Source organism: Etheostoma spectabile, chromosome 7, assembly GCF_008692095.1.
Source record: "Etheostoma spectabile isolate EspeVRDwgs_2016 chromosome 7, UIUC_Espe_1.0, whole genome shotgun sequence".
NCBI classification, from domain to species: Eukaryota; Metazoa; Chordata; class Actinopteri; order Perciformes; family Percidae; genus Etheostoma; species Etheostoma spectabile.
Window position 1 is genome coordinate 27167011 of NC_045739.1, and position 14598 is coordinate 27181608.

At 41.4% G+C, this 14598-nt stretch overlaps 1 protein-coding gene across 12 annotated transcripts in view; it reads left to right on the forward strand.

The window, feature by feature from the left end:
• The window catches only part of hspg2 (heparan sulfate proteoglycan 2), a 122381-nt gene that overhangs the window by 81838 nt on the left and 25945 nt on the right, over positions 1 to 14598 (forward strand). For 10 of the 12 annotated variants that reach the window (XM_032519888.1, XM_032519878.1, XM_032519881.1 and 7 more), the window contains 12 exons: positions 217 to 303; positions 501 to 559; positions 1378 to 1542; positions 2253 to 2363; positions 2949 to 3049; positions 4651 to 4831; positions 7220 to 7279; positions 10243 to 10365; positions 11122 to 11274; positions 11764 to 11924; positions 12166 to 12243; positions 13873 to 14008. In XM_032519888.1, coding sequence (XP_032375779.1) covers positions 217 to 303; positions 501 to 559; positions 1378 to 1542; positions 2253 to 2363; positions 2949 to 3049; positions 4651 to 4831; positions 7220 to 7279; positions 10243 to 10365; positions 11122 to 11274; positions 11764 to 11924; positions 12166 to 12243; positions 13873 to 14008 — 1415 coding nt within the window. The remainder of the gene's footprint in view (positions 1 to 216; positions 304 to 500; positions 560 to 1377; positions 1543 to 2252; positions 2364 to 2948; positions 3050 to 4650; positions 4832 to 7219; positions 7280 to 10242; positions 10366 to 11121; positions 11275 to 11763; positions 11925 to 12165; positions 12244 to 13872; positions 14009 to 14598) is intronic. The other 2 variants (XM_032519884.1, XM_032519883.1) reach the window with 2 other exon arrangements.

The following is a 14598-nucleotide window of genomic DNA, read 5'->3' on the forward strand; positions in this document are numbered from 1 at the left end:
GCGAAATCTTTCAGTAAAATGAGACAGTTGCTGCCAGTGCCAATCCACTAGTTTTTGCTATCAAGTGTCATATTTTGGTTACTTTACCTTACTCTGCCCGCGTCAAAATATTCATAGCTGTGTCCAGAGAATGTGACGTTAAATTATTTGTCAAACCTTGTTTCTGCTCAACAATGTATCTTCTTGTCTTGTGTGTGTGTGTTACTCATGTAAAAGGTTCTCGCCCACCTGTGAGAGCCTTGGAAATGGAAACTACCAGTGTACTGCCTGTCAGCCTGGGTACACTGGCCAGTTCTGTGAACGGTAAGATGACCGTCACATTATCTTATATTGGGTCAAAACAGTTACTAAGTTAAAATATTTCAAGCAGCTCATTTTAATAAATTGAACGTACTTTCACAATAGGACTAACTGCAGTTTACCATGATGAGCAGTTCAAAAGCTGGAGAGAATATTGTCATTGACTTCTGTGTTTCTGTGTTTGTTTTTACCATCATCAGATGTGCTTCTGGGTACGTTGGCAACCCACAGGAGAGAGAGAAGTGTCGCCCACATGACGGTAAGGCTACATTTTGCTTTAGTAGAAATATGACAGGACAGTGCTTACCTTCATAAAAATATGAAAAAGAAAAAAAATCAGTCAAGATTATGCCTTTGATTCCAAAATAAAATAAAATGCTTGTGATTGAAATGTTTACTATAGAAACAATAAAAAACAAAACAAAAAAGACAAACGCAAGGACTGTACAGGGAGTAAATTGCATTTTCTAAGATGGCGAAGGCAAAACCCGCCCTATTTTGCTTCTGATTGGCTTTGGTGCCTTCGTTGGTTAGATTGGTTCGGTTTTAGACATAAGGTGTGGAATTGATTATGGGATTAGGGGTAGGGTAAGAATACCAGGATAAGCCAATCAGAGGCAGAGCAGGGCAGGACATGCCTCCGCCATCCTAGGATACGCAGGTTTGCCTCCATGAAGTCACTGCAGTCGGCCAAGAAATAGTCCAGCACTTAACCCCCATAGACACAACTTGTCATTTTTACACTTGAGCATTTAGTTGGATTGTGTCACCAGGCCAGGCTAGCTGTTTTGCCCCTTTTCAAGTCTTCATGCTAAGCTAAGTAAACCGTCAGCTAGCTGTAGCTTCATATTTAACATTTAGATGTGAGAGTGATATTGATTTTAGGATTGTAAAGGTTAACAAGTTTGGCTAAAAACACAAGTCGCCATTGGATGGCATCCATCCAGTTTATTTAGCGAGTCAAAAATAAGAAGTCTAGTGACTGCCTGAGCTCATTTATTAAAAAAAACACTTTGATGCCGCTTGTAGTGATGTTCTCAGAGAGTAATTCTGATGCCTTTGTCATGAACTTTGCAGTTGCAGCGTCGCTGGTGGTGAAAGTTTATCCAGAGAGGGTCCTGTCCCTCCCGGGTAGCCCTGTCACTCTCCGGTGCCAGGTGTCTGGCTCTCCTCCACACTATTTCTACTGGTCCAGAGAGGATGGACGACCAGTCTCCAGCAGTGTTGACAGACGCAGACAAGGTACAACATAAAATAAAAAAAACCTTTCTAAATCTTTATATATGGTATGAAACATAGTGGTTTGTGTCTTTTAGTTTGTAGTTATGTGATTGGCTGTAGCTGTTGCCACTAGTAAGTTTTGATTTGCTAAAGGCCTCTGTCACTCCCCAATGTGAGTCGAATGCAGAGTTGAGTCGTGCATGCTCAAATTTAAATGGTTTACAGCATAATGTGTCCTACTAAAATTTGTGAAAACCATGAAATAATAAACTTTTGTCATTACAAACAATAACATTGTTTGCTAACGTTAGCTCAAAACGCCATTCAGTTGACAGCCTTTTGTTGTGTTTAATGCTTACGTAGCCATTAATGAACCAACTTGGTTAAGTAGGTCCATTTTTACTGTATTGACAATACAGAAGTCTCTCGTTACCCTCTTGTATGCTACTCGTCGCTATGTGACGCAAGCGTGACTCACATCTTCACTCTGGGGAGTGACAGCCTCTTTTTTTCTTACCATGATGGTGGAACATGATTATCTAATCACCATCACTTTTTTTCTTACTTTCAAAGCACACAAACACATGGCCATAACTAGTGGGGGATGGATGGATGTAATAATATCCTGTAGATCCAATAATTTAATAATAACTTAATAATGCACTTTCCTTTTGGTTTAAACAAAATGCATATAATAAATAAACATATAAGACAATGTTATGTGTGTGCAGGAGCAGAGCTGTACTTCCCCAGTGTCCAGCCGGGCGATGCCGGCGTCTACATCTGTACCTGCAGAGACCAGCGCAGCATCAACAGGAGCCGTGCTGAAATAGTTGTCACAAGTGTGTATGCTCTCACTGCCATATTAACAATTGTTTTTTCATTTCATTACAGAGCACACTACATAGATACCATCCATAGTTTAACACATGGGTTTGCTTATGCACGGATTATTGAACACCTCATTCTTCAATACAGATGACTCTGGTGTGGTGCGTTCTTGGTATTTGGAGTTTTGAAGGTGCTGGGATAAGCATACTACAACCAAGCTGGCAAAAAATAAAAATGTATTAATTTAAAGTAAATTTGAAATGTTATTTTTCATACCACTGGTTAATGAAATGACTTGTATCTGATGTTGAGCAGACTGGGTTTGATACATTTTGGCAGGATTGCTGCAGTTTATCAGCTATAATGTACATTCCACATCTACCTTCATGGATGAGGAAAAGGCATCAAAATATCAGAAAGTTCAAAGATGTTCTGCGGCTGTTATGCCAACATATAAACAGGCAGTTATTGGAATTTTAGATTTCTTTTTACAGGCTGCCTTGCTAATCGGTTTGCTTTCATTTTGTAATTTGCGATATGCTACCTGCATTTATGAGCAATCAGTATAAACTAGTTGTGTCTCTGCCTTTGACCAGGTGTCCCATCCAAAGCCATTGAGGTTACGGTCGAGGAGCCCAAAGCCCAGACTGTCAGGGTGGGGTCTACTGTCAGCTTCATCTGTACTGCAAAGAGCAAGGTAAGCTTCACCAGAAATACAGTACATTTAAAGGAGTAGTTCAACATGTTGGGAAATATTCTTATACACTTTCTTAGCGAGAGTTAGGTGAAAAGATTGGGGGCCCTATTTTAACTGAAATGCAAGTATCAAACTGCAAACGCAAGTTAGCTTTGTGGGCAGATCTCGGGTGCTGTTGCTATTATACCGGCGGGATGAATGAAATTTAAAATGGGTTCGTCTGAAGTAGCTACATTACTCATAGGTGTGGTTTGGGCGTCACGTGCAATAAACCAATCGGAGCGTTATTTAAAATCCCCTTTAAAAGCAGGCGTGCTTGTTCCATGTTGCATTGCTATTATAATGGTGGATTTGCTAGGCACACGCTCTTAATACATCCACTGGCACACGCCAGGAGTGGTTCAAAGCTGAGGAGACCGACGTTTGCTATTGATTTTTTTTTTTTGACAAAGTGTAAATAAAGAAATGTCACAAAAACATACTTTCCAATGTTTTGGGCTCACTCTCACTGAATCACGAGGTTATAAATGCCTAGTGATATTTTTGCTATGTAGTCTAACATTAGACCGAGATGACCTCCCTAAAGACGATGCAGCTCTTCTGTCTCTCCTCTCGTGAGCTGCTGCTGCTGCGGGGCATTTGGATTAAGGGGCATCGGCACATGCAGTTCAACCTCACATCGCCTTAAGTCCTCTAATAATTCCTTATTTATGTCATCAAAACAGCAATGATTCATGGAAATGTTGTGTAAAACAAGGTCATATTTTCCTTGTATTTATGTTACAATTGGGTGCAAAATAGGAATGATACATGCGTCGGTGTACAAAGCCAATTACGCTGGATGCAAGATAGAGCCTAATATTACTATGGAGCTAGAACCAGCACCTGGTTAGCTTAGCTTTGCTTAGCATAAAGACTAGAAACGGGGAAACTGCTAGCTTGGCTCTGTCTCAAATGTAAAAATCTCCATATATCAGCTCCTCTAAATAAAACTCCCTGTTGGTTGCCTGGCAACTTCTCGGTGACTAAAAGCCTCGGCATAACCCCCCCCCCCCTGTAAAACCACAAGTTGTTGTTTTTACACTTCCCTTTTTGCACAGATTAAACAAATATAACCATATAACTTGTTAATTAGGAGCTTTAGAGCTGCTGCAAGGCATATTTTGGACCATGCAAAGCCAGTTGTTTCCCCATGTTTCCAGTCTTCATGCTAAGCTAAGCTAAGCTAATCATCTGCTGGCTCTAGCTTCATAGTTAGCATACAGACATGAGAGAGGGACTGTATTGATCTTCTCAGCAAGAAAGTGAATGCAAATGGCAAACTGTTATTTTAACATTTTAACTCTGCGCTTACTTTATTTTTCATTATTTTAACACTCTAATACTATGGTGCAGTCCAATGAAGTGTATGTATAATAGAAAGAACACGTTGGTAGTGTTGGTGCATGTTGCTATGATGCTATAAGCACATACAACAGAACATTTAGCCTATGTTAAACAGTTGGTCTGTAGCCGATCAACAACAAGAGCATTTTTCTCCCCTGTTTGAGATTGCGTGCATCTCGTGATTTGTGTGTGTTTATATGCTCCCCTCTCCACAGTCCCCAGCCTACACCCTGGTGTGGACACGGATGGGTAACGGGAAACTGCCCAACCGGGCCATGGACTTTAACGGCATCCTGACGATTCAGAACGTCCAGCCCGAGGACGCAGGTGTCTACGTTTGCACGGGCTCCAACATGTTTGCCATGGACGAGGGAAATGCCATCCTCTACGTGCCAGGTTCGTGATCCTCGGCACCGCATTCCATTACCCATCACCCCCTGCTACCCTACCAGCTCTGGCTCCTGTAGTCCCCCCCCCCACTAAACTTGAGTCTCCCTCCAGCTTGCGGTGGTGCATGTTTCTCTGTTTCACTGAGTCTGTCATCATGCACTATAAACACTCAGCTCTTGGTTAACAGCATAGTAAGCTTGCATTTCTAACTCCCAATGTTTGCCTTCTACTCTCAGATATCAACATAAAAGCTGATCTTTTTATCATACTGCCAATCCTCTTCTTACTTGCCTTTTTTAACTTGCTGTCTTGTATGTCTGATCCCTATGAATGAAGAAATACAGCTTGTGGGTTTGGTTAAAAACTAAAATTATAGAGAACATATTTTTCCGATAACATATGGGGTCAAGTATGCAGTTTAAGGTGTAACTAATGGGCATTTAAAAGTCATGACATCCACTACACTTAGGCCAAATGAGCACTCTATTGGATCCGGGATTTGTAGGTACTGGAATGCTTTCCGCCAACACTCTACTGAGGCTGCTGCAGATTTTTTTTTTCCTTTTCAAATTTTTTCCCATGGGTTGAATTAATCGGTGGTGGTTCAGTTGCTTCTTGATCCCTGGTAGAGTTGCTGGTTTCTGCTGTTAGAGGTTTCACTAGCAGGGTGCTGGATTCTGGTGTCTTGAACTTTGGGTTCCTGGGGCCACTTCCTGCCTGAGCTATAGTGTATAATGATGAGGAGGAATGTGGATGCCAACACTGGTGCTTAGTGACTCACATTCAAAGAGGACTTCAGTGTATCTGGAAGAACGGTGAAATAGGAGGAACCCCCCCCCCCCCCCCCCCCCCCCCCCACTACCACCCCCAAGATTTCTTTGTGATGTTCCACTCCATACAGTATTCCTGTCTGAAATTACTGTCTGCTGAATGAGCAAAACGGTGCTATTAGCCATGCAGTTGGTTGAATTCCCTCTCTTAAGATGCTGTTATACTGCTGTAATGTCACGCTTTCATTCCTTTAGTCTCGGCAAAAGTCTGTCCTGTTTGTACCAATTGTTGCTTGTCAGATTAAGTCGGTGAAATATTTAAGATCTGACTTGAAATGCAAAAGAAAAGGGAAACAATCATGTTTTTTTATCCTAACTTTGTCAATAATCATCCTTAATTGTAAATCATGGTCTTTTTTATTCGCATCCTGTCAATGTTGTTGGCACATTTTCTTTTTTGACTGAAATATGTTATCTTGAAATGTTTCCATGAAATCAAATATATCAGACGAATTGAATTAAATGAATTTTTCTTGTATTTGCCATGTGAATGCCATTACCTTGTATGATGTGTTTTTACAGTTAAGCAATTTGTGTTTTTCTAAGACAATATGTAATATATCTCTGAGAATATCTTATGCTTCAATTACATGTCACATTTAAAATAATGTTTTATCATTTCATCATCATTACTTTACAATAACTGCATTAGCTTTATTTGTTCATTCATGACTTAAAGGCTAGAATATATCCAAAGGTGCTTCTGTAAAGATTTTTACTCTCATTTTTTTTAAACATTTCTTTTTAAAGATGTAATACACACATGTCACATTGTAATGTATTTATCTTAACTGTGAAAAAAAATTGTAAAAAAGAGAAAATTGATTAAAATAATTGATCCAAATGATTTGATAATTCATGGATGGGGCCCATTTGCAGATATTACTTTGATTAATTTAGGATAACCACAAGCTGTATGTTTTTTTTTTTAACAGCTGAAATTAAACTAGGGTCTCAATGTTTTAAAACTGCTTCCTGCTACTAACCTGCATGCCTCATTTGTGGCATCTCTGCATAACTCCATCTCTTCTTGTGCTGCTGCAAAGTTCTCAAAGTCATTCTTTCTGATTGTACGTGAGTATGTGTTTTCTTGATCTTGAACTGAGAGCATAAGCAGCATTGTGAAGCGTTTTTGATTTTGGTTGGTGTAGAGTGTGAGATAAGCATGAACTGTTACATTCCAATGGACATTCTAACCAACATACTTCAATTCACTGTGTTCTTCATTTTCTCAATAAATATACCAGGTAAGTGTGAAAATTGAATGCACATACAGTCGCTTTGAACTAAATGGCACTGACCATCATGATAAAAACGTCAAGTAGGAAAATGAATCATCAGCTCAAATGGTTGAAAATAAATGAGTTTGTGATGTCGTTAGATGGTGCCAGTTGAATTCAGGTTCATGATTTGCATTGAAGTTTTGTGGAATCAATTGGTCAAAACCACAGCGGCCTACATTTGGAGATGGATAAGTGTCTCCCCGGGATATTGGGAGGTAAACTGCTGCTACCTTGAAACCTGATCTGTCAGTTTACCTGTCCCCTTCCTCCCACAACTCCAGAGGCCTCACAGACTCAGATGTTTTACACAGCCTATGAAATGTTTGAAGGACACGGAAAGAGTAAGTCCGCATGGGCATGGTTTCCTCTCTGCCGGGCTCTCTGGATGGACCCGCCTCTCCCCTCTCTGCGTCATGCATGCACTCTTCTTCCTCAGCATGGAAATGCTGGTGGCCTTGTAGCGCCCATGTACAATCAACCAAGCAGCATCTGCAGAAAGTCTCTACAAACATGACGGCCCAGAGCAATGGCTGTCTTATGGTCTTGGTAAACAAGAGTGTTTAGTTGAACTTGGATCTAAAGATGGCTATTTGTTTCCAGTATATATAAGTTATTGAGTTGTTGACAAAGCTTGGATTGTACATGAGCATTACTGGCTCCTACATGGCTCTGTGGGTTCATTGGGGTCCATCACTGCAGGAAAAAGTGCATGTTCATTCTATGGGCAACTCCTCATGAATGTTGAGTCAAGTTTCCATCACTGAAAAAAAAAAAGATTACAGTCAGTGATGTACAGTGGCTATAGACCCTACTGTAGATGACAAACCTGTTAAAACTGAGAAATGATAACTAATAGGATAATGTAGGAAATTGTCCCTCTAAACATAATACATATAATATAATAGCCTATTATATGAATTCTTGTTTAATTATAATTAAAATGATTGGACGAAATAACAAAACCCCTTTAAGTTAATTGGATTACATTGCTAAGCAAATTGCTGTATAATCAGGTTTAATGAAAGGGGACATTTATTGCATCTTAAATTATTTACATTATCAGGAGATAGATGCTTACTTACAATGTCTCCACATTCATAGACAAGAGTAGCCCTTCTTCTTTCACTTTGTACTGTTCTATTTTCTTTTCCTCCTCAGGAAACCTACTATACTGCAAAGTAGCTGTCCTCTGGGCTTCAAACATCATACTGTGCTTAATACATCCCATCACAACCTCATTACATCATAGCTGGATGGGGGTAGCAGACTTGTGTCCAGTATGAGAGGCCTAGTTTCAGTGCGTCAAACAGATGGAAGTGGACTTAAAATAACAGATAATGTGATATTTTTGGATAGAAGCCAAACTTTATTGCGCTTGTCTATAAGAAGTTACAGATCACTACATGGAAAGTGTAAGAAAACACATTTTTACTCCTTCACTCTAGTGGCATCTAGCCATAAAGCTAGGTTAGGTTTTACTTTCCAGATTTAGAGATATATGTCTTTACTGCCTTCCCAGAGGATAAATCCAGTGACTCTGGTGATCCCCTGACTTTTCATTTAGAGCCACCAGCAGGTCAAGGTTTTCACTTAAGTTGTGAAATATCTCAACCTCTTTAAGATGGATTGGCACTACATTTTGTAGAGACAGTCACGGCCCCAGAAGATGAATACTTGTTACTTTGATGATCCCCTGACTTTTTCTCTAGCGCCACATTTGGGTTTTGAAGTGAAATTTCTTGACAACTACTGGATGGATTGGACCATGGAATTTGGTACATTCATGTCCCCTTCAGAGTGTATTGTAAAAATATTTGGTGACCTTTTACCTTATCATCTAGCGCCACCATCGGGCCAAAACTACCAACTTGTATAACCACTACTTTTCTTTATGACCAAATACTAGCAAAAATCTATGGCATCAGCCTCAACTGTACTTTGTGTTTAGTGCTAATCAGCCAGCAACAACATGCTGAACAAAGTTGTGAACACGATAATCATTACACCTGCTTATCATCAGCATTTAAGCATTGTCAGCATTTTTTCTCAATGCGGCACTGTGCAGTACAGTCTCATAGAACAGTGAGCATGTCTATAAACACTTAGTCTAGGTTCAAATTTAATTCTGATTGGATTGTAGGAATACAGGCGTTGTGTAGAGTTTTGTAAAGTTGTATGATAGAATGAAACTTAACGTTCCCATGACATGGTGTTCTTTGGATGCTTCTATATAGACCTTAATGGTCCCTAATACTGTAGCTGAAGTCTCTTTTATATAGACCTTAGTGGTCCCTAATACTGTATCTGAAGTCTCTTTTATATAGACCTTAGTGGTCCCTAATACTGTATCTGAAGTCTCTTTCCCAAAATTCAGCCTTGGTGCAGACTTCCTTAGTATGTGCCATTTCTGAGTATGTAGCTTTTCAGGACTCCTCCTGGGGGGGACAAGTTGGAGGCTGGAGGTGTGGCCTTGACCAACTGCCACTTTGCTCGTTTGAAAGCCAAGATGTCTCTCTCTCATGGGTGGGCCAAATTCTCTGGGTGGGCAAAGCAGAGAAAGGGGAGGTAACCTTGCTCCTCATAAGGGGAAAGATTCCAGATCGGCCCATCTGAGCTTTCATTTTCTCAAAGGCAGAGCAGAATACCCAGGGCTCAGTTTACACCTATTGCCATTTCTAGCCACTGGGGGACCATAGTCAAGCTGGGGGAACTCATATTAATGTTAAAAAAAACTCATAAAGTGACATTTTTATGCCAAGGGACCTTTAAAGGGTCATTTCACCCAGGTTAAGTCACTAAGTTCAGAAAGTCAAAACTCAGCCCAGGCTTGCACAGTCCCAGAGGTTTTCAGCGTGCTTAGATCATACTCACTCTCCTCCCTCCGTCCCTACTGAAAGGGACCTTTCTTATGCTCTGTCACCCTGGGATCATACGGGATTGAATACAAAGTCTAGCAGCCAGCCAAACTGGCGCAGGCAGCAGTATGTCCTGAGGCCGTGCCAATGCCTGCCTGCCTCTTGTCATCTGTTTGGTCTGCTCTGAAGATTAAGACTGCCAAGGGTGATGGTGAGAGCACAGGCAGAGGCCTCTCTCAGTCTGATCAATTCATTATAATCAAAAGCATTCTCACAGCTTAATGTAACGCCCAAGCAGTGGTGGTAGACGCCTGACAAGGTTTTATATTCCACTTCACCACCACACCAATAGAGCAGTCTGCATTCTCACTCTTTATTTCTCCACATGCCTCTGGGAAGTTTCAGTCTGGGGTTTGAGCTGTGTTTGACTGGTGTGTCTCTATCCGTAGCTGCAGAGGGTGCTGTACCCGTGGCTACCGTCACTCCCTCAGTGCTGAATGTCCAGCAGGGCCAGCGGGCAGAGTTCCGCTGCACAGTGACCGGGAACCCAACCGCTGCTATTGAATGGAAAGGTATGGCCAGTTAGTTCTCCGTGTTTGCAGTGTTTGGTGCAGGCCTTGTTACGTTATATTCAAAGTCATTTGAGTGGAAATGTTTTTTTCCGTTGGATGTTTCCACAAATTCACCTCAATATATACACTCACCTAAAGGAATATTAGGAACACCTGTTCAATTTCTCATTAATGCAATTATCTAATCAACCAATCACATGGCAGTTGCTTCAATGCATTTAGGGGTTTGGTCCTGGTCAAGACTATCTCCTGAACTCCAAACTGAATGTCAGAATGGGAAAGAAAGGTGATTTAAGCAATTTGGAGCGTGGCATGGTTGTTGGTGCCAGACGGGCCGGTCGGAGTATGTCACAATGTCACAAATCAGCAGGATAATGCACCATGTCACAAAGCTCAAATCATTTAAATTGGTTTCTTGAACATGACAATGAGTTCACTGTACTAAAATGGCCCCCACAGTCACCAGATTCAACCCAATAGAGCATCTTTGGGATGTGGTGGAAACGGGAGCTTGTGCCCTGGATGTGCATCCCACAAATCTCCATCAACTGCAAGGTGCTATCCTATCAATATGGACCAACATTTCTAAAGAATGCTTTCAGGACCTATTTGAATCAATGCCACGTAGAATTAAGGCAGTTCTGTGGGGAAAGGGGGACAAACACAGTATTAGTATGGTGTTCCTAATAATCCTATAGGTGAGTGTAGGTCACAGCTCTTAACCCTGCAGCCCTCATGACTGTGTGATTGTTGCAGGGGGTCCGGGGAACAGAATGAGTCCTAGAGCTGAGGTCCGAGGTGGTGTACTGACCTTCGCAGCCGTGGACCCAGCTGATGAGGGAGAGTACACCTGCAAGGCCCTGAACACGCATGGAGAGCACATAGCACGGGTTTCCCTCTATGTCCAAAGTATGCTTTGTGTGTGTATGTGTGTGTGGGGGGGGGGGGGGGGGGGATTGTGGAGACATGTACATTGTGGGGACTCGCCTCCCTTTTGGGAACAAACCATCCCCATAATGTAAACATTTAGATGTTAATATAAAGATCCTTTTCATGGTTAGGCATGTAGTGGTTAATGTTAGATAGGTTGGGTAAAGTCTCCAGGGAGTTCTTGTAAGTCAATGTAATGTTCCCTTAAGTTATGGATGGATGGATGACAAATAACATAATCTTTCTCCCAGAAATGTAGTTTATTGTGGCTAATGTTCTGCTGTAACACTACATTTTAGCATGTCCCAGGTACATTTTTCAGTGGTTTTGTTCCACAACAAAAGTTCATGTTTTTCACAAAAGTAAAACAGTTAACTGAATTGGGGACTGTTAAGCACAAGCGGTTTAGGAGGTTGTGGTGAGTATACTTTGTTTTTTTAAATGATGATAATTTATTTTTTTGGTCAGAGTCCAACCCAAGTGGCCTAGGCACCCAGCCACAAGTCCAAGTCAGTCCCCAAAAAATTGAAGCCCACGAAGGCGATAACTTGAGGTTGTACTGCCGAGCAACAGGAGTGCCCACCCCTAAGCTCACATGGCTGAAAAACGGAGGACAAATCCCCCCACAGGTGAGACGCCTCCTGCTGCCTCAGCGCCTTGATGATGACTTTAACATGGATTGATTACTCTATTTACATCCTGCTGTGCTGTGTCTCTATCCTGCACTTCAAGGTGTGTCCGGTGCCGATGGAATTGCATCATACTGTGTCAGTTGTTTATGACTGTTTCCACATTTTAACCATTTACCTTTATTTTTCCCTCTGTTTGTCTCCTTTTTTTTGATCCCTCCCTGTTCTGACGTTTGCTCAGGCCATTCCCTCTCACGGTTTCCATCAGTTTAAAAGCAACAGTCTCGATGTGTTACAGAGACGTATTGAGGAGCTGCAGGTCTGTCCATCTGTCCGCTGTCTGTCTGTCCTGTCTCGTAGTTCACAACCATTGTCCTCTACTGACGTCGTCTTCACACATTGTCCACTAAGTGCATGATCAAACTTGTCCTTAATTCACACGTTGTAATCCCTGTTAATTCACCACAGCTGCTCACTAAGTCCATTTAGAGCTGATGCCAAATACATCAAAAAAATCAACCAGCTGAGTCTGGCTGTTTTCTTAGTGTATTTGCATGCAGTACAAGTTTTTATGTTGCGTTTTATTAATACAAGTTCTCCATAGTCTTTTTTGTTTTGTACTGTCCCCATCATACCATCCCTGACTTGTTTGGGCTCTCATCACTCAGTTGACCCCCATCATTCCATTGAGTGTATTAACAGGACTAAGTATACAGGAGGTACTGTAGGTATTTCAGACATATTTTGCACCATGCCAGGCACAGCCCTCTGCCCCCCTACCCAAGGGGGGATTGTGTTAGTCTGGTTTTCTGCGCAGCCCTCCCCGGCTCAACGAGGGCTTCGGGGCCTGTTTAGTTCTGCCTCAGAGAGCCACTGCGTTGTGTCAGCCTTTCCCAGGGGGAGCCGGGCTCTGCCGTGCGACCACGCAGAAATTCTGTATGCTCTAGCAAACGGCTTGCTTTGAAAACTCCTCAATGGGTTCAGACACACATTGAGCCCGGCCCCGCCTTAGCCACTGCTCGGTTTAGCCTCCCTCATGGTTGAATGGGCTGGAGCTAAGCAGCTTTGTCCATGGTTGCCCCAACACCCCCCGGATACAGTAATCCCTCCCCAGACCCTCCCCTCCTGATTCCCCACCCCTCTGAGGTGTTTCCAAACTTCATGAAAGCTCATTTTCAGCCTTGCTGGGCCTCTGACTGCCATGTGGAGTAGTGTACAAACAAGTGAAGTTGTTGATTGCTCGTGAGCCAGACAGTCATGGGAGTTCTTAAAAATGAGTGTTGAAATGAATGCATCGATATTTGATGGTGAATACTTTGATTTCCAGGGCACTGGCTAGTGATTATTCTCAGACTTTGGACTGCTTTGTAATGCTTATTAAGTAACCTCTGTCTCAAATCAATGTGTCACAAACTGTCAATTCTAACTTCTTCTAATTTGTTTCATATTCTGAATCAATCAAAATCAATCATCAATCATTGATCTTGTTTTAGAATAAAGATGATTTAGTCATCACAAATCGTGGTATATTAACACATTATAACCCCACCAATCAGTAGAAATGTTGCCACTACTTTGTGCAGTTTCATGTACATAATAGTGTCATAGAAATCATGAACCAAAATACATTTACAGAGAGACCAAACTATAGCAATAACAGCTCTTGTCTTGTCTTAAAGATCTACGCTGTGTAGTGTAGTGCTTTTGTGTTCGCTATTAGTAATGTCATAATGTCAGCTTTGTCATATTTGTGTTGTTTCAAGCGACATGACAGGTAAGTGATTTGCTTTGTCTTCAGTATATGAGTCATGCGTGTTTTTACGGTGTAAATATTAGTAAAATCCTATCAATGAAATGTAATGCACTGTGGCTTATAGCACGGCAGCGATAAGGCGTTGTAAATTAAATAGGTGTCTAATCTCGTCTCTTATTGGTGTGTCTTCTCTAGGCCCGAATGGACCGCACCGACATCGGTACTCTGCTCATCCCCAACATCCAGATAACCGACTCGGGCACTTATATGTGTGTTGGTAGCAACAGCATTGGCTCAAATAGTGCTCCCATCAAAGTATCTGTGCTCAAAGGTGAGTTGTCTTGGTCAAATAGAATCAAACCCATAACCCTCCCCCTCCACCCTTTTCACCTTATCTACCAATATCCCCACCCCACCCACCTCCCAGCATCTCAGAAACACAGTAGGGCAAACCGTTGTACATTGTAATCATGTCAGTCAACATAACTAAAAAAAAATAATAATTCAAAAGCACGTTGAATGAAGTTTAAAAACGGAAAGGAATAGACAAATCCGGTGGAGAAATACAGGATCTCTGCTCCCTAACACAACTGTACAACAACATATTGGCTTAATTTCTCATTACTTTGAATCGGGATATGTGCCACTTACTATCTACACATTTTCCAAAGTATAAATATGTATGTGTAAAATATATATATTTTAGTAATGTCTGTATTTCCAGTACTTATGTATTTTCTACTGTTAATTTTCTTTTACCTAGTTTATCAGATTTGTTTGTCATTTTGTGACATTGTCCATTGTGTGTATCTTGTCTCGGTTTTCTTATTGCCTTATTTTGAAGGCTATTTGATGTTTTTTGCCTTTTCTTCTTGTAAAAAAACCCCAAAAAGGAACACAAAACAAGTATCAAAAAGCCCT